General features: G+C 36.9%; 1 protein-coding gene across 2 annotated transcripts in view; it reads right to left on the bottom strand.

Annotated features, from left to right (window-relative positions):
- Positions 1-2,193: 2,193 nt before the first annotated feature.
- LOC148952311 (uncharacterized) overlaps positions 2,194-19,418 on the bottom strand; it is a 391,162-nt gene continuing 373,937 nt past the window's right edge. For both annotated transcript variants that reach the window (XM_089088921.1, XM_089088922.1), the window contains exon 7: positions 2,194-2,404. In XM_089088921.1, coding sequence (XP_088945047.1) covers positions 2,283-2,404 — 122 coding nt within the window. In that variant the 3' untranslated portion in view covers positions 2,194-2,282. The remainder of the gene's footprint in view (positions 2,405-19,418) is intronic.

Below are 19,418 nucleotides of genomic sequence, written 5' to 3'. Positions count from 1 at the left end.
TCAACTGAAAGTAAGAAGCAACATTAGAACTTAAAATGAACATAAATTATTACGTATATGAGGGGGGGCTCCCCCAATTCAATACCACACTCTTTACGCAACAGTTTTTTTTAGCGCTTTAAAAATAGCTATCTATTCTAATTAAACGGCCTTTGTGATTCAGGGGTTTGTGAATCAAAATTTGTTTTAATTTTTAACGTGAAGAGTGTGGTATTGACTAAGGGGAGAACCCCATCATATACGTAATAACATATACGTAATAAAAAAAACAATAAAAAAACAAGCGATACGGCTCAATAGTAATCGAAACTTTTAAAAACGGAACTTTGATGTCAATAAATGTATCAAAAGAATGAGCTTATAATGCTGATTCGAAATATATAAATTTTATTAAGTTTAGTATTACTCATCAAAGGATACGAGTCTGAGAAAATCTGCCTGATTTTTTAAAGAGGGTGCAAACATCCCTTAAAAATGAAATCATTTTAATGAAAATTAAACCGTCAGATTCAGCGCATCAGAAAACCCTATAACATAGGCTTCAAGCTCATATCTGCAAAAATCTGCAGCTTTGTATTTTTTGCCAGAAGAAAAATATACGAATATAGAAGTTCGTTACGAAAGTTAATTTGTAAATTACGTCAGAACCAAATTTAGAGACAGCCATTTAGCAAAAGAAAAGTAAATTTTTTATGCAAATTTTGTTTACTTATTCAATGCCGGCGAGCCAAAATAAAAGCTGCATTAACTAAAAAACGATCAGCAATTAAATAAAAAATAACAAGTTTTTTAAACTGAAAGTAAGGAGCGACATTAAAACTTAAAACGAACAGAAATTATTCCGTATATGAAAGGGGCTGTGCCCTCCTTAAGGCCTCGCTCTTTACGCTAAAGTTTTTATTGTTTAAAAAAAAGAGTTGTGAGAAAGTCAAACTTTAGCGTGAAGAGCGAGGCGTTGAGGAGGGCACAGCCCCTTTCATATACGGAATAATTTCTGTTCGTTTTAAGTTTTAATGTCGCTCCTTACTTTCAGTATAAAAAACTGTTTTTTTTTTATTTAATTGTCTCATAAAGATGAGCATTGTATTTGTTTGATTTTAATGCTTTTAATATATTTAATAATTTTGATATATTTGATTACTATGTAATTTACGGTAATTGCGATTAAATCGATAAATAAAAGGAATTAGGGATTCTTTCATCAATTAGCCTATTTTGTACAATTAAAAATAAAGTTTAAAAACTTTGACATTTGGCAAGAAGGGCCCAAGTTCACCGTTCCGAATTTTACAGGAGAGCAAAATGAAAATAAAATCGCACAATGAAAAAATCTTTCTCACCAATCATAATTTCAGAAATTTCAAACTTTAAAGACTGATTCCTAGATAAGTTTTCGATCGGAATTCACTGGAAATGTTCAAATTCCTGAATTGGTCGTTACTTAGAAGATAAGGGATTTATGCCCTTTTTTACCCCATTTTGGAACAATTTATAGCTCTGTCAGAATTAAAGATCAGAGAAGGCCTCGGCCGAATCCGTTGAATTTTGAATTTGATTAACTTGATGAAAGTGATAAAAGACCAATCAAAAATCTCTTCGAGCTATTTCGAACCATAGGATTAACTGATTTTCGTAAGAAAGTAGACTTAGGCCCTTTTTGCAAAAACCCACGAAATAAAAACATAAAAAGATACTAAAACATTAAAAGCTTTGAACTTATACGTAAATAAAAATAAACTTATATATTCAATATATTTACAACCAGGATAGAAATTAGGCTCTTTTGATGCATACACATTTTATCGATATGGTATCGATTAATTTGGTTTATCGAGCACTTTTGTATACTGGATTAACCACATCCCCTATTTTGTTTATTCCATTTCATACACCTTTCCTTGTGTTTAGCAGTTCTTCTTGTGCAATTGGCTTCATATTCTTACTTTTTTTTCGACTAGTGATCTATCACTGCTTATATCTACTGTAATCATCTTGACATTCGGCATATGCTGTTCTAGCCATCTGAGCTGTACTTGACCTATGATCAAAGCCGAAGAGAATATGTGAGAGGTTTTGTTTTTATCTACTTGAAGTCTCGTGATATCTACATTAGTAAAGAATTCCTTTAAAAAAATCTTTTCATATGCTTGCGATAGTAAAAAGAAAATTTGAAGCCAATTTCTCACATTTCAAGACCTTCAACAACTTTTATTACAAATAGTATGTACATCCCGTATTTACAACAATATTTCAAATGTGGCTGATAGAAATTGAAAAAGTTGTCACTTATGTCTTTTGAAGGAATTAATATAAAATACTACAAGACAGAGGATTGTAAATGAAACTGTCTGGCATGGATTTTGACATGGCGCAGTCCCTCTCTGCATTGCTGCCGGCTCTTCTTCTGCAAGAAAAAGACAGTTTAGAACAAAGCAAACTCTGAAATATGTCTAAAAAAATGCCAGTTTTCACAGAATATGTACTCAATATGGAAATTATCAGCTAATAAAGGTCTTACCCTGCGGCTATATTTGGAGGAATATGCCTTTGAAAATTGCAGTTTTTTTTACCTGAGTGGAAGCGTAACGGTACCAGGATTTTAGGAGGGGGCGGTTAGTTGCGAGAAATTTCCGTTCTAAATTAAGCCTAACGTACATACTGATATTGAAAGTTAAAAGCCTCTGCTTCTATCCATCATTTAGCTGTTCAGTTCTGTAAAACTATACTCAAAGCCACATTTATAGTAACACCATTAATGTTATAAAACGAGTTCTCACCTCCTATTTCCAGTATTAGTAAATCTATCAATAACACTTTCTATACTTATGACAATATCACGGTGAACATTAAGAAGGGCAATTCAGGTGAGTCTTTCCTCCGTCATTTTATTTCTTACCCAAGTTTTAAATCTTCTCAAGGTAGAAAAGTTTCGTTCAACGGTCAAGACAATGACAGGTAGGGTCATGAGGATCTGCAAGAGCGCTGAAATACTCGGGGAAATATCAGCATCGTAGTTGTATCTCTGTAAAGTTTCCCCTAGTGATTCAGGTATTCTACATGTGCCTGCATTTCTTTCTCTCAGTCGAACCCACCGAGCTTTCCATATTGTCGCTTCTCCAGTCAGGGCAGATTCATAAACCGATTTGGATCGGAAACTGATTACTGATCAGTTTGAACTTTTGTAAACAATTTATTTACAAGAAAATACCGAGCTTAAAAGTGTCCAGCTTTTCAATGCAAAATAAGCTTCCTAAATCAAAAATAATCGTGTCCAACAGGGGAATAAAGACTGACCGTCTATAATATTCCTCATTTGAATGTAATGGCATATAAATCCGATTTTTTTGCTTTTTTCGCTATCCTTGAAACTGTTATTTCTAGATCTGGCTCGGTTGTTACTTTAGTTACCTAGTCGCATCCACGATTATAGGGAACTCTAACCCGAACCGTATTAAGGAATCGTGACTTTCAATCCAGCGCGTTTCACGCATGCGATATAGCTGTGCTATCATTACTCTGGTTAAAACATAGTTGCGCTTTGCAGAAGCACTATCAAAGCAAACATTAATTTTATTATTCCAATGGAGTTTCTAACATTCTGGACAGAATCAGGGTATTCTTTACTACCTTTTCAACTTTTTTATAGCACCACAATGTTCCGAAATCATCAAAGCACATTCATCATTGCCTATGCCGACATAATTTTTAAAGTTTAGCTCAAGAGATCGAAGAAAGTCCAACACAACATTTCCCCATTAATAATTGGTTCGAAGTATCCAATGCTGTCCATGCTTCATGTAGGTCTAAAAAACCAATAAAATCCTCACGTCTTGTGCAATTGTAATTGTAGCAAAGGGAAATGCTTAGTTGTGACTTGAGTGACACATCTGTTATTTCATCAACAGCCACACTGCAGAACTTAGCAGACTTAGCAGAACTTAGCAGAATGAACTCGTGCAAGAATTCCTTTAAGAATCTCTTTGGCACAACATTGAATTAATTCATTCTGTGTTGTTTTGCTTATATAAGTAGCATTAGCCCCTGAGATTTCCAAACGATGTTTTAAAGTGACCTGACCATTATTTACACGGTATATTAAGTTCCCTTCGTTTTTCAATGGGTTCTTCTCTGACAAAAATTGCTTGTTTCAGGGTCATTATATTTTAGAAGAAAATGTTTGCCTGCATCAAATGAATCGTGGTGGTACTGATTATTTTCATGAGACACCAAGTCGCCGTTTTTTCCAGTTAGCTTATCAAAAGTCACAATGGGCTTCTTTACCAAATTGTGCAATTAATTGGAGCCTCCAACCTCTCGGACGTTAAACAAAACACAATATTTACAGAATAAGCCCCTCAAGAATGAGCCCAAGCAAGTACGATTGAAAAAACTCTTTTCGTCCCTGTCCTGCTTCTTGAGAATTAAATAGGGGAAGCTCTAGTTAGATAGCGGGATCCAAGGGTTCTGAAGCAATCGATATCACCAACGATCGTCCATTTTCCCAATTCTATTGATATAGCTTCTGATATCATTTGTACAGAAAGTGCTTAGTTTTTCGGTGTTTGTGTTAGGCTTGAGGCTATACACCTCTATTGATGCTAACGAATTTCCCACCAATCCTCACATTTCAACATTCGTCACAGGGCTGAAATCATAATCAGTTCTGAAGTTCTCTTTATTTCTATCTAGAGTTAGGCGTAGATTGTCAACCTGCCTAGCTTTCGAACCCAAAAATCTATCTATAGTTGACTGCTGTCTTCGCTTCGACATCATAACTGGTGGTTAATATTATCCCAAAGTTTTATACTGTTCAATCCCTTCTAGAATTGCGATTGACCCCTAAGGCGTGTCAGTTATTGCAGTCATTTCAAGAAGATTAATTTAAAAAAACTTTTTTTCACAAAATAAGTTTTTAAAAGAAAAGTAAAGAGCTCCATTAAACCAAAAATGAACAAAAATGAAATCAAAAAGTCTACCAAGCGTGAAACTAGCACAAATCAGCATCGATAGATAAATGAAACCAAAAACGAACAGAAATTACAATTAGTAATCGAGTCAAACTCAAAACGAGTAGAAATTAACATGAGTAGGGCTCCAAATCCCTATGCCGTCCCAAGGCCAGAACAAAATTTACACTTTACTGAAAAAATTATAAATGTTTTTACTTTTATAGATTAAATCAAAATGCATTAACACAGTGCATTTTGATTTAATCTTAAGGTAACATTTAATCTTAAGGCAAGGGCATCAGCCCTTTCTATTTCCAATCGAATGAGCCCTTTTCGAAGATCCCACGACAACTCCTTCAATACGAAGTGCCCTGGTCTAATCAACAACAACAAAAACAAATAATACATTATACCCACATCGATCTTTACTATAAAATGACAAGCCTTCCAATAACTTTTGACAATTAAAAAAGGCACTAGGCCTTTCGATTTTCAATTGAATGAGTGTTTTTGACACGACAATGCTTTCTATAAATACCTTATATGCCCCCAGTGCATATATTACAACCCTTACCCTAAGGGCTGTTAGGGTGGCTGTCACCCTCTAAGACCTAATTTCCGGAACTTTCAACTATGTTAAACAAAATGGCTATCTCAAAATTTCGATCGTATGTGTTTGGGGAAATGGTGGGCGTGAGACGGGCCTTAGTCGCTCTCCAATCACTTTCAACTATTAAAAATGGCACTATCCCTTTCAATTTCCAATCTACTGAGCCCTTTTGAAGTTTTTACGACAACACTTTCAATGAAAACCTTATATGCCCCCAGGCCATAACTTACAACCCTTGCCCTGAGGGCCGGGAGGGGTGGTCATTCTCAAAGAGCTAATTTCTAGAATTTTCTACTACGTTAAACAAAATGGCTATCTGAAAATTTTGATTGGATGTGTGTTGGAGAAATGGTGGGCGTAAGGGGGGGGGGGTAGTTACCCTCCAATCACTTTCAACTATTAAAAAGGGCACTAGCCCTCTCAGTTTCCAATTGAATGAACCCTTTTTGAAGTTTTACGACAACTCTATTTATAAAAAGTTTAGGACATAACTTACAACATTTGCCCTGGGGGCTCTGGGGGTTTGTTATCCTTAAATACATAATTTCCAGAACTTTAAACTACGTTGAACAAAATGACAATCTAGTGTTAGTCGCCTTCCAATCACTTTCTACTATTAAAAAGGGGACAAGCCACTCCAATTTCCAATTGAATGAGCCCTTTTCGAAGTTTCTACGACAACTTCTTCGATACAAAGTGCCCTGCTCTGAAGGAAAAGAAATGATACATTGTGCCAACATCGCTCTTATATGCCCCAGGGCATAATTTAAATTGCCCTGAGGGTTGTGGGGGAGTTTCCCCCTCAAAAACAAATTTTCTATCTTGAAATCAACTACGCCGAACAAAGTAGCCATCTCAAAATTTTGACTGGATGTGTTGGGGGGAATCACGGGCGGGGGGGGGGGGGGCTAGTTGCCCTCTAATCACTTTCGACTATTAAAAAGGGCACTAGCTGCTCCAATTTTCAATCAAATGAGCCCTTTTGAAGTTTCTACGATAACTCCTTCGATGCGAAGTGCCCTGGTATGGAAAAAGGAAACAAAATAATAATCAAACAGTGTTTGCCATTATCGTTTTTTATTTAGGCAGCATAATTACGCTGCCTATGGTCTTTACAACAACTTTTTGTATAGGCTTTATATGCCCCAGGGGCATAACTTGCAACCCTAGCCATGAGGGTTCTGAGGAGATTATCATCCTAAAAGACCTAATTTCCAGAATTTTCAACTACGTTGAACAAAATGGGTATCTCAAAATTTGTTTGGATGTGTTGGGGAAAATAGTGGGCGTGAGAGGGCTGTTAGTCGCTCTCCAATCAGTTTCAACTATTAAAATCGGCACTAGCCCTTTCAATTTCCAATTGAATGAGCCCTTTTGAAGTTTCTACGACAACGCTTTAAAAAAAAAACTTATTTTCCCCCAGGGCTGGACTTACAACCCTTGCCCTGAGGGCTCTGAGGGGAGGGGTTGTCATCCTTAAAGACCTAATTTCCAAAACTTTCAACTAAGTTGAATAAAATGACTATCTAAAGCTTTTGATTGGATGTGTTTGGGGAAATAGTGGGCGTGAGAGGGGGGATAGTTGCCCTCAAATCACTTTCGACAATTAAAAAGGGCACTCGCCCTTTGAATTTCCAATCGAATGAGCTCTTTTTCACGTTTCTACGACAAATATGTCAATAAAAGCCTTATATGCCCCCAAGGCATAACTTATAACCCTCGCCCTGAAGTGTTTGGGGGAGTGTCCTGCTCAAAGGTATAATTTCTGGAAATTTAAACTGTATTAAATTGTTTAAAAAATGTTTAATTTTGATTGGATATGTTTGGGGAAATGGTGGGCGTGGAAAGGGTGTTAGTTGCCTTCCAATCAATTTCGACTATTAAAAAGAGCTCTAGCCCTATGAATTCCCAATCGAATGAGTCTTTTTTGAAGTTTCTACGACAACGCCTTCTATAAAAACCTTATATGCCCCAAGGGTATAACTTACAACCCTTGCCCTGAGGGATTTGGGGGAGTGTCCTCCTCAAAACCAAAATTTCTATGTGAAAATCAACTACGCTGAACAAAATGGCTATCTCAAAATTTTGATTGGATGTGTTTGAGGGAACGATGGGTGTGGGGGGGCTAGTTGTCCTCCAATAACTTTTGGCTATTAAAAAGAGCACTAGCCACTCCAATTTCCAATCGAATGAGCCCTTTTCGAAGTTTCTACGACAACTCCTTCGATACGAAGTGCCCTGGTATGGAAAAAACAAAAAACAAAATAAAAAATACATTTTGCCAACATCGTTCTTTACTTAGGCAGCGCGATTGCGCTGCCTATGATTTGCTTTGTTACTGAAAAAGAAGCAGGTTTTAACACGCAGACTTTCTGAAGCTTCAACTGCTTATGAAATCACAAGCTACAAAATGCCTTGTAAGCTCCGGTGACACCAAACACTCTGGAGAATATTCTAAAGACTTAATGCAGGCAGATCAATTGTCGTCCAATCTTTTCAAACATGCGTTGATCCAAGTGTTGATCTCGCAATCATGTCACAGAAATCTAATGGTAGAACTTTTTGCCGACGCCAAGAGGGTGAGGGGTGCCCCCATCCCCTGGATCCACGAAAGTGTGGAAACTCTCGGCTATAGTTGAAGAGTGAATCTGAACTTAGAGATTTTGAACTTAGCTACAGCTGAACTAGTGAACCAGTTAAATCATATTTTTTTCAAGATTCACGACAGAGTTTAATTTTAATTATCAGTACCGTTACCTAGTGTTTTTTTATGGTAGAATTATGGAAATTGAATTTTACTTTCAGACACTATTTTTTCCTTGTCCTTGTGTCAAGTTTTTCACCCAAATAATCATTTTGTTTTATCACCCTTTGCGAGGTTATGTTGCAACATTATTAAATGAATGCTAGAATATATCCTAGAATTCACTATTAAACTTATGGTTCTTGATCTTGACCTCTTCTTGGTCTTGCATTTTCAGATCCTTCAGAACCACGAACACGCATTTTCCGCCTCACCTGGTCGCCTCATGGTCACCGTATATGATATGATAACAAAGTCTTTGAATACTTAATTATAAATTGTCAGCTAGCTGGCAACTTACTGGCAACTGGCCTTAGTTTACTCTTGCTGTGTAGAGTAGTCTATGCAATAACAATAAAACGCGCATAAATTCACCAAGAATCCATACACACAAATACAGCCTGTTCTCTTTTTCCATTTTTATTTGTTTATTCTTTTTCAAGCCTGATCAAAGAGAACGGATGTTTATGGGAAGTTTTATGTCCAGCTTCAAATCGTAATTTTAATCAGAGTCAACCGGTAGTTTTAAGCATAGAATCAAAGTATTTAAGGAATACATGACACCATGGAAAAATCGTGTAAAAAAGAGAAGAAAACAAACAAGTCTTGTGAATGAGATAGAGTAGTATTTTATTTCAGTCAAATATATTTTCAGTAAAGCAATAATAAAACCTTAGCGTCCAGAGGAGGAAGTTGAGGAGGAAAGGGGTCCACTCATATTTTGACTAACTTTTTTTGTTTTAAGCTTCAATGTTGGTTGTTAATTTGTGTGTGTACCGAAGGAGAATAAAATCCATTCGGTTATTAAAAGCGTATATTTTACTTCTTTGCTAAAAGCAGATTTTGAGTTGCAACTTTCCTCACTTTTTTATCTTAGAAATTTTATACCCAGATCTTTTCTGTGCAAAAAATATAGGATCGATTTCGTGAAAAGAGTAAAAGAAAAACAAAATCAGACTCTAATTTTTGTTTCAAGGTGGGAAAGTCAAAAAAGGAAATAAGAAGCTCTGTGTAAGCTTCTTAACAGAAGATTAAACGAAGAATTTCCCAAGCAGCTGCTGAAAGGATGGATGTCAATTCGTGGAAGGAGAAAAAAAAGGCTAAAAAAAAAGAAGATAACATATAATTTCTAAACATATGATTTCATATATAATTACTAGTAGGCTACCGTAATTCTATTTTTTCTTAGCTCTGAAATTGAAAATAATCTGTAATCTTGGCTTCACAGAAATTTTGGTTCATACGTGAAACCTGGTTTGATGACAACCAAATTCGATAAATGAAGAGTAATTGGAAGGTTAGCTAACAGGCTTTCTCATCCTAAATAGAGGAGCAGAAGAAAGAGAGCGAGCGACAAAGACACAATAGAACTCTACAACCTGAATGACAATTAAGAATAATTGATGGATTATCGACATTTACTGCCGGTAAATGATATTTGACAGGGTTTCACAAGGAAAGGTATTTAAACCTGAAAATCAATAAACAGATAAAAGACTACCAATTACTAGACCTTGTTTAGTTTTCTACGATGTTCCCCAAACATGATAGTCGTAGATGATGGATAAAATATAGCACACGATTCTGTATTCATGTCTTGAAGGGAAGTAATAGGGTCGTATAAAATAGCGATGAATATTTAATTGGAACTCCAACTCCCTTCAAAAGGTTGTTCCAATTCTCGAATTGGCTTAAAAGATAAAAACAGCCCAGTACTTACCTCTCTCTTCACCCTAAGGACACATATGGTGAAGTAAAGCTTTAAAGTTCACGTCTTTACCTTACTCAAGACTGTTAGATTAAGTCTACTTACATATATCCTTCTGATAACCCCACTCACCCTCCTCGTCAAAAAAAATTACGAGTATAGCGCTTGGAGGTCATGTATTTAACACACTTGATGAGTAAATCAGACCTATTTCCAAGATTTTATACGAAGGGGGAGGGGCTTAAGTATCAAACAGAATCTGTAAAATCACCAATTTTTTTTCCTTTTTTTTAGGAAATACTGAAACTGACTGAGTGGGCTACATGGCAGTATCCAGGGGGGGGGGGGTTACCCGGTTTGAACCCCCTCCCCCGAAATTTTTTGACCGACTCGAAAAGAAGTCGAAAATTAGTAAAACCTAGGTAAAAATCAGTAAAATTAGTCGAAAACTGAGTAAAAAATTAGTAACCCCCCCCCAAAAGTCAAAAATTAGTAAAACCCCCCCTGAACAAAAATCCTGGATACGGCCCTGGTGTGCTAAAAAGACTTGAAAACCTGTAATATTTTGTTCTATTGTACTAGTTCGTATTAGCATTTCTTATCTCTTTAGATATATATTCTTTTATTTGAATTCAAGACCCGTTTCTTCAACGGGGAGGGGGGATATCTTGTTTAAAACTCTCCTAGCCTAGAATTTTATGTGACTTGTAAAGCTATCTATGAAAATGGAAGAAATCCGTACTTAGTTAGTAGGTTTTAAACATATTAAAAATCAGCTTTCATGCATATTCAAATTTTTTGTGACTATAGTTTAAATCTCATAAGACCAGTTGAAGTGGAAAATCTAAAACAATACTTTTATTGGTGTAAATTAACATTCAATCACAATTTTAAGTTCAAATTCGGTATTAAAATCAATAGCTGTCGTTTATTCAGTTTGCTCTATAAGCATAAATAAATGCAATTGTAAAACCCAGTGCTCATCACAACTCGATAAATAGAAGTATTGATTCCAAAAATTAATACTTTTATAAAAATTTTGGACAAAACACTTTGGAACTTTATCTTCCCAGCCCTCCGCATTCAAGTTTATATTTCTTATTAAAAGTCAATATTTATAATTCATGAAGACTGGTAATTTCTCACACTCATTATCATACATTAATGAGAACAATTTCTTTTAAGGACGCAGATTTAAAATAAGACATGATTTTGCATAAAACTTAGTGTTGCAATCATTGACAACTTTTGAACATTGAATTATCATATCTCCATCACTGAAACCTAAAATTGACAGAACCTATGAGCAGAGTATAAACGTTTGTCCTCGAGAGTAACTCCAATCAAACAGTTCGTGGTAACGAACTGTAAGTAAGGAGCGACCCGGCTCAATGGTAACCGAAACTCTAGAAAACGGGTTTTTGATACCAATAGATACATCAAAAGAATCAAATTTCAATGCTGATTTCAAATATATAACTTTCATCAAGTTCAGTGCTACCCATCAAAAGTTACGCGCCTGAGAAAATTTGGCTGATTTTCAAAAAAAGGGGGAAAGACCCCCTAAAAATTATAGAACCTTAATGAAAATCACACCATCATATTCAGCGTATCAGAGAACCCTACTGTAGAGGTTTCAAGCTCCTATCTACAAAAATGTGGAATTTTACATTTTTTGCCAGAAGAAAGATCACGGTTTGCCAGAAGAAAGATGCGTGTTTATTTGTTTTTTTTTTTCCCCAGGGGTGATCGTAGCGACCAAGTGGTCCTATAATATCGTGGGAAGGCTCATTGGTACGGAAATTAAAAGTTCTAGTCCCTTTTTTAAATGACAAAAAAAAATGGAGGGCAACTAGGCCCCCTCCCATGCTTATTTTTTTTCCAAAGTCACCCGATCAAAATTTTGAGATAGCCATTTTGTTCAGCATGGTCGGAAATATGATAAATATGTCTTTTAGGATGACTTAATCCCCCGAAGTTCCCAGAGGGAGGGCTAAAAGTTATGAACTTTACACAATGTTAACATATAGGATTGGTTATTGGGAAGTATACAGAAGTTTTCAGGAGGTTTTTTTTCTCGTAGTGGGAGGGAAGGGTGGGTCGGTGGTTATGTTGGAGGATCTGTTAATGAAGGAGGTTTTCATGGGGAAAGGGAAATTGCCATGAAGGGGGCGCCGGACGTGCCAGCATTATATATTGGTTATTGGGAAGTATACAACCATTGTCAGGAAGGATTTTTTCTGGCGGGGGGGGGCTAGAGGAAGGAGTTACTCTGGAGAATATTTCCGTGGAGGATGTTTCTTTGGGGTAAGGGAAATTTCTATGAAGGGGGCGCCGGATTTCCAAGAATAATTTAAAAAACGATCAGAAATTAAATAAAAAAAACCAAGTTTTTGCAACTGAAATGTAAGAAGGAATATTAGAACTTAAAACGAACAGAAATTATAACGTATGTGAGGGGGTTCTCCTCCAAGTCAATACCTCGCTCTTTACGCTAGTAGAGAGGGGTCATGAGCTCGTGACAGAACCACGTGGTTCTGTCAGCATTTTTAATACTGACGGGGCTCCAAATAAGGGCATAGAGTCATTAGGGAGAACACGTGGTTAATGGGGTCAATGACCTAAATTTCACAACAACAACCACGACCTTGACATTCGCTGAGAGCGTGCACTTACAACAACAACAACATCGACCTTGGAACACTTGTGCTGTCGACCTCAATTCACCTATCGTGAATCAATAATTCCCCTTAGAAACAACAAATTAATTTCCCTTTCTTGACAGATCAATCAATCAATGACATCATCTGTCAGACTTTAATAATTTTCGCCTAGAAACGATTCTCCAGGAATAGATCCAAGTCATTAATGTCTTTGCCTCGGAAACAACTCTTTTGGTCGAACTCCAAAGGATATTAATAGCCAAAGGCCATGGAAACAATTAGGCAAGAAGCATCTTAGCGATGAATTGTTTTAGCGCGCGAAAAGGTTTCATATTAATTTGAAATGCGTTAGCGCAGAGATGCCAATAACAAAGGAACACGCTGAATTTACGTTTAGGGATTATTTGGGCGAAACCGTTTTAGACAGGTTATGGAACTATTTCGGCGAAACGGTTAGAGACATTTTAAAAGATGATTTTAGGAAAGATTTTAGAAGAGAATTTAATGGTGAAACTCTGTGGTCGTTATAATACACAAGCTTCATTTGAACAGTGTTGTGAGGTCCTCTAACCCAACCCCAAAGGGTTCCAATCCTCCTACCCCAACCCCGAAGGGCCCCCCCGGTCCTCAAAGGCCCCCCAAGCTCCCAAAGGCCCTCCTCCGGTCCCCAAATGTCCCCCAGGCCCCCAACTGCCCCCCCCCCGGACGCTCAAAGGCCCCCCAAGCTCCCAAAGGGCCACCGGCGCCCCAAAGGCCCTCCACCGGTCCCCAAATGTCCCCCAGGCACCCAAAAGCCCACCCAGACCCCCAAATGGCATCCCCCGCCCCCCAAGCCCAACCCCCGGGCCCCAAATGTCCCCCCCAGCTCCCAAAGGACCACCGGCCCTCAAGGGACCCACAGACCCTCAAAGGCTCTCCCCGAGCACCCGTCTTTCGTTGATGTGAGTTGTCTGAAACCTATGATTTGGGATGTGTAGTTTGCTACTTCAGGCTTTTCTGAGCAGGATTTTTTAGCCATTCGTAGGTGTGTGTTGACTGAAACCAATACTTTGGGATGAGTAGTTTGCTATTTCAGGCTTTTATGAGCTAGGTTTCTTAGCCTTTCGTTGGTGTGTGTTGAGTGAAACTTATGATTTGGGATATGTAGTTTGCTTTTTTGACTTTTCTGAGTTGGATTTCTTAGTCTTCATAGGTGTGTGGTGTCTGAAACCTATGATTTGGGATGTGTAGTTTGCTATTTTCGACTTTTCTGAGCTGGATTTCTTAGCCTTTCATAGGTATGCGTTGTCAGAAAATTATGATTTGGGATGTATAGTTTGCTATTTCAGGCTTTTCTGAGCTAAGGTTTTCTAGTATTTCGTAGGTGAATGTTGTCTGAAACCAATAGTTTGGGATGAATAGTTTGCTATTTTTGTCTTTTCTGATCTAGGTTTCTTAGTCTTTCGTTTGTGTGTGTTGACTGAAACCGATGATTTGTTATATTTAATTTTCTATTTTTGACTTTTCTGAGCTTGATTTCTTAGTCTTTCATAGGTGTGTGTTGTATGAAACATATGATTTGGGATGGGTGGATTGCTACTTTTGACTTTTCTGAGCTGGATTTCTTAGCCTTTCATAGGTGTTTGTTGTCTGAAACCTATAGTTTGGGATGACTAGTTTGCTATTTTGGACTTTTCTGAGCTAGGTTTCTTAGCCGTTTATAGGTGAGTGTTGTCTGAAACCTATGATTTGGGATATGTAATTTGCGAGTTCTGACTTGTTATCACCGGATTTCTTAGTCTTTCGTAGGTGTGTGGTGTCTGAAACCTATGATTTCGGATGTGTGGGTTGCTATTTTTTTGACTTGTCTGAGCTGGATTTCTTAGCCATTCGTAGGTGTGTGTTGACTGAAACCTATGATTTGGGATGGTTAATTTGCTATTTTTGACTTTTCTGAGCTAGATTTCTTAGCCTATCATATGTTTGCTCTTTCAGAAAATTATGATTTGGGAGGTATAGTTTGCTTTTGGACTTTTCAGAGCTAGGATTCTTAGTCACTCATAGGTGTTTGTTGTCTGAAACTTCAAGTTTGGGATGAGTAGTTGGCTATTTCAGACTTTTCTGAGCTAAGGTTTCATAGTATTTCATAGGTGAATGCTGTCTGAAACTTATGATTTGGGATATGTAAATTACTATTTTGGTCTTTTCTGAGTTGGAATTCTTAGTCTTTCATAGGTGTGTAGTGTCTGAAACCTATGATTTGGGATGTGTAGTTTGCTATTTTCGACTTTTCTGAGCTAGGTTTCTTAGCATTTAATAGGTATGTGTTGTAAGAACAATATGATTTGGGATGTGTGGGTTGCTATTTCAGACTTTTCTGAGCAGGATTTCTTAGCCATTCGTAGGTGTGTGTTGACTGAAACCTATGATTTGGGATGGTTAATTTGCTATTTTTGACTTTTCTGAGCTGGATTTCTTAGCCTTTCATAGGTGTGTCCTTTCAGAAAATTATGATTTGGGAGGTATAGTTTGCTTTCTGGACTTTTCATAGCTAGGATTCTTAGTCACTCATAGGTGTTTGTTGTCTGAAACTTTGAGTTTGGGATGAGTAGTAGGCTATTTCAGACTTTTCTGAGCTAAGGATTATTAGTATTTCGTAGATGAATGCTGTCTGAAACTTATGATTTGGGATATGTAAATTACTATTTCGGGCTTTTCTGAGTTGGATTTCTTAGTCTTTCTTAGGTGTGTGATGTCTGAAACCTATGATTTGGGATGTGTAGTTTGCTATTTTCGACTTTTCTGAGCTAGGTTTCTTAGCCTTTCATAGGTATGTGTTGTCAGAAAATTATGATTTGGGATGTGTAGTTTGCTATTTCAGGCTTTTCTGAGCTAAGGTTTTCTAGTATTTCGTAGGTGAATGTTGTCTGAAACCTATAGTTTGGGATGAGTAGTTTGCTATTTTTGACTTTTCTGAGCTAGGTTTCTTAGTCTTTCGTTGGTGTGTGTTGACTGAAACCTATGATTTGGGATACATAGTTTGCTATTTTTGACTTTTCTGAGCTGGGTTTATTAGCCTTTCCTAGGTGTGTGTTGACTGAAACCTATGATTGGGATGTGTAGTTTGCTATTTTTGTCTTTTCTGAGCTAGATTTCTTAGCCGTTCATAGGTGTGTGTTGTCTGAAACTTATGATTTGGGATGTGTAGTTTGCTAAGTGAACTTTTCAGAGCTATGATTCTTAGTCCGTCATAGGCGTTTGTTGTCTGAAACTTCTAGTTTGGGATGAGTAGTTTCGCTATTTCAGGCTTTTCTGAGCTAAGGTTTCTTAGTCTTTCATAGGTGAATGATGTCTGAAACCTATGATTTGGGATATGTAAATTACTATTTCGTGCTTTTCTGAGTGGGATTTCTTAGTCTTTCATAGGTGTGTGTTGTCTGAAACCTATGATTTGGGATGGGTGGATTGCTACTTTTGACTTTTCTGAGCTGAATTTCTTAGCCTTTCATAGGTGTTTGTTGTCTGAAACCTATAGTTTGGGATGACTAGTTTGCTATTTTTGACTTTTCTGAGCTAAGTTTCTTGGCCGTTCTTAGGTGAGTGGTGTCTGAAACCTAGGATTTGAGATATGTAAATTACTATTTCGGGCTTTTCTAAGCTAGATTTCTTAGACTTTCATAGGTATGTGTTGTCTGAAACCTATTATTTGGGATGTGTTGGTTGATATTTTTTGAATTTTCAGAGATTGATTTCTTAGACGATCATAGGTGAGTGCTGTCTGAAACTTATAATTTGAGATGGTTAATTTGCTATTTCCGGCATTTATTAGCTAGGTTTCATAGCCTTTCATAGGTGTGTGTTGTCAGAAAATTACGATTTGGGATGTGTAGTTTGCTATTTGAACTTTTCAGAGCTAGGATTCTTAGTCCATCATTGGTGTTTGTTGTCTGAAACCAATAGTTTGGGATGACTAGTTTGCTATTTCAGACTTGTTCATTTTGAATTTCTGTCATGAAATGCAAGAGTTGGAAAATTAGGGTCTTAGTCCACCAGCTCAGTATTAGGGTCCCAGTCCACCAGCCTGAACGGTGGAAATTCACTAGCTCAGAATTGGGGTCTTAGTCCACCAGCCTGAATGGTGGAAATCCACTAGCTCAATATTGGGGTCTCAGTCCACCAGCCTAAATGGTGGAAATTCACTAACTCAGAATTAGGGTCTTAGTCCACCAGCACGAATGGTGGAAATTCACTAGCTCAGAATTTGTGTCTTATTAAACAAGAATGAATGGTTGAAATTCACATTAGACGACACAAAAACTTACACACACACAAAAACTTACACACACGTAGAAAAACTGACACACACACTAACAAAATTACACACACACACACATGAACAAATACACACACACACCAAAACAAAAAAACACACGACGACAATTACACACACACACACACAAAAACTTACAAACAAACAAACAAACAAAAACAAAAACATGCACACCAAAACAAACATTAACATAAAAACTTACATGCACAAAAAAACTTACACACACACACACACACACACAAAACTTACACACACACACACACAAACACGAAAACTCACACACACACACCAAAACTTACACACACACAAAAACTTACACACACACACACACACACACAAAAACTAACACATCAACACAAAAAAAAACTCACACACACAAGCACAAAAACTAACACACACACACACACACACACAAAAACTTACACACACACACACCAAAACTTACACACACACGCCAAAACTTACACACACAAAAACTAACACGCACACACACACACACACACACAAAAACTTAAACAAGCACGCGAAAACTAACAAGCACACAAAAACTTACATGCACACAAAAACTTACACACACACACACACAAAACTTAAACACACAAATACACTAAAACACTCACACACACACGCCAAAAATTACACACACACAAAATCTTACACACACACACACACACACACAAAAACTAACACATTAACACAAAAAAACACACACACACACACTCACAAAAACTTACACACACACACACACATACACAAAACTTTCACACACACACACGAAAACATACACACACAAGCCAAAACATACACACACACAAAAACTAACACAAGCACACGAAAACTTACACACACACACACGAAAACTTACACACACACGTCAAAACATACACACACACACACACACACACACTAACACACACACACACACACACACTCAAACACACAAACACACACACACACACACAAAAACTTACACATTCACACTAAAACTTACATTCACACAAAAACTTACATGCACAAAAAAAATTAAACAAACAAACAAACAAAAAACTTACACACACACACACACACACGAAAACACACACACACACTCAAAAAATCAAACACAAACAAAAACTAACACACAAACAAAAACACAAAAACTAACAAAAAATAACAAATGATCACAAAAAAAACTCACAAACAAAAGATACAAAAAAACAACACGCACACAAAAAAAAAAAAAACACACAAACACACATGAAAAAATACGCACCCACATAAAAACTAAAACACACAAAAACAAACACACACACAAAAACACACACACAAACTTACACACACACAAACACAAAAAACTTACACACACAAAAACTTACACAAATACACAAACAAACACACACAAACTTACACAAACAAACACACACACACACAAACTTAAAAAAACACACAAAATACTTATATCCACACGCAATATCTTAGACACACAAAAACTTACACACACACACACAGAAACTTACACCCACACGCAAAAACTAACATGCACACAAAAACTTACATTAACACAAACACTAACACACACACACAAAAACTTACACACACTCACAAAAACTTACACACACACACACACAAAAACTTACACACAAACACACTAAATAAAACACACACACGCAAAAACTTACACAAAAACACAAAAAAAAACACACACACACACACACACACACACACACACACACACAAAAACTTACATATTCAAACACACACCGAAAGGCACAAAAAAAAATATACACACACACATAAAAACTTACACGCACACGTCAAAACTTGCACACACATAAGCTTAGACACACAAAAACTTACACACACACACACACAAAAACTTACACACACACTCAAAAACAAACACACAAACACACAAAAAAAATAACACACACAAAAAATAAAACACACACACACACACACAAAAGTTTACACACACACTCAAAAACAAACACACACACACACACAAACTCACACACACACACTAAAACATACTCACACACAAAAACTTACACACACGCACAGACACAGACACACACACAAACACGTACACATACGCACAAAAACTTACACACACACACGAAACCTTATATAACCACACGAAAACTACCTTATCACATTTACATTGTATTATTTTTTTAAAATACTTTTTAAATTTCTATCATAAAATGCAAGAGTTGGAATATTTCAGTAGTGACTTGCTGTGCTTTACCTTCTCACAGTTACATTCTCTTGATTTTTCGAAGTACATTTTGAATTTCTGTCATGAAATGCAAGAGTTGGAAAATTGGGGTCTTAGTCCACCAGCTCAGTATTGGGGACCCAGTCCACCAGCCTGAACGGTGGAAATTCACTAGCTCA

The sequence above is a fragment of the Artemia sp. Qi Xiang Cuo genome, chromosome 5 (assembly GCF_049724085.1).
Source record: "Artemia sp. Qi Xiang Cuo chromosome 5, ASM4972408v1, whole genome shotgun sequence".
Taxonomy (NCBI): domain Eukaryota; kingdom Metazoa; phylum Arthropoda; class Branchiopoda; order Anostraca; family Artemiidae; genus Artemia; species Artemia sp. Qi Xiang Cuo.
The sequence above is the reverse complement of the archived record's forward strand: the minus strand, read 5'-3'. Positions and strand labels throughout refer to the sequence as shown.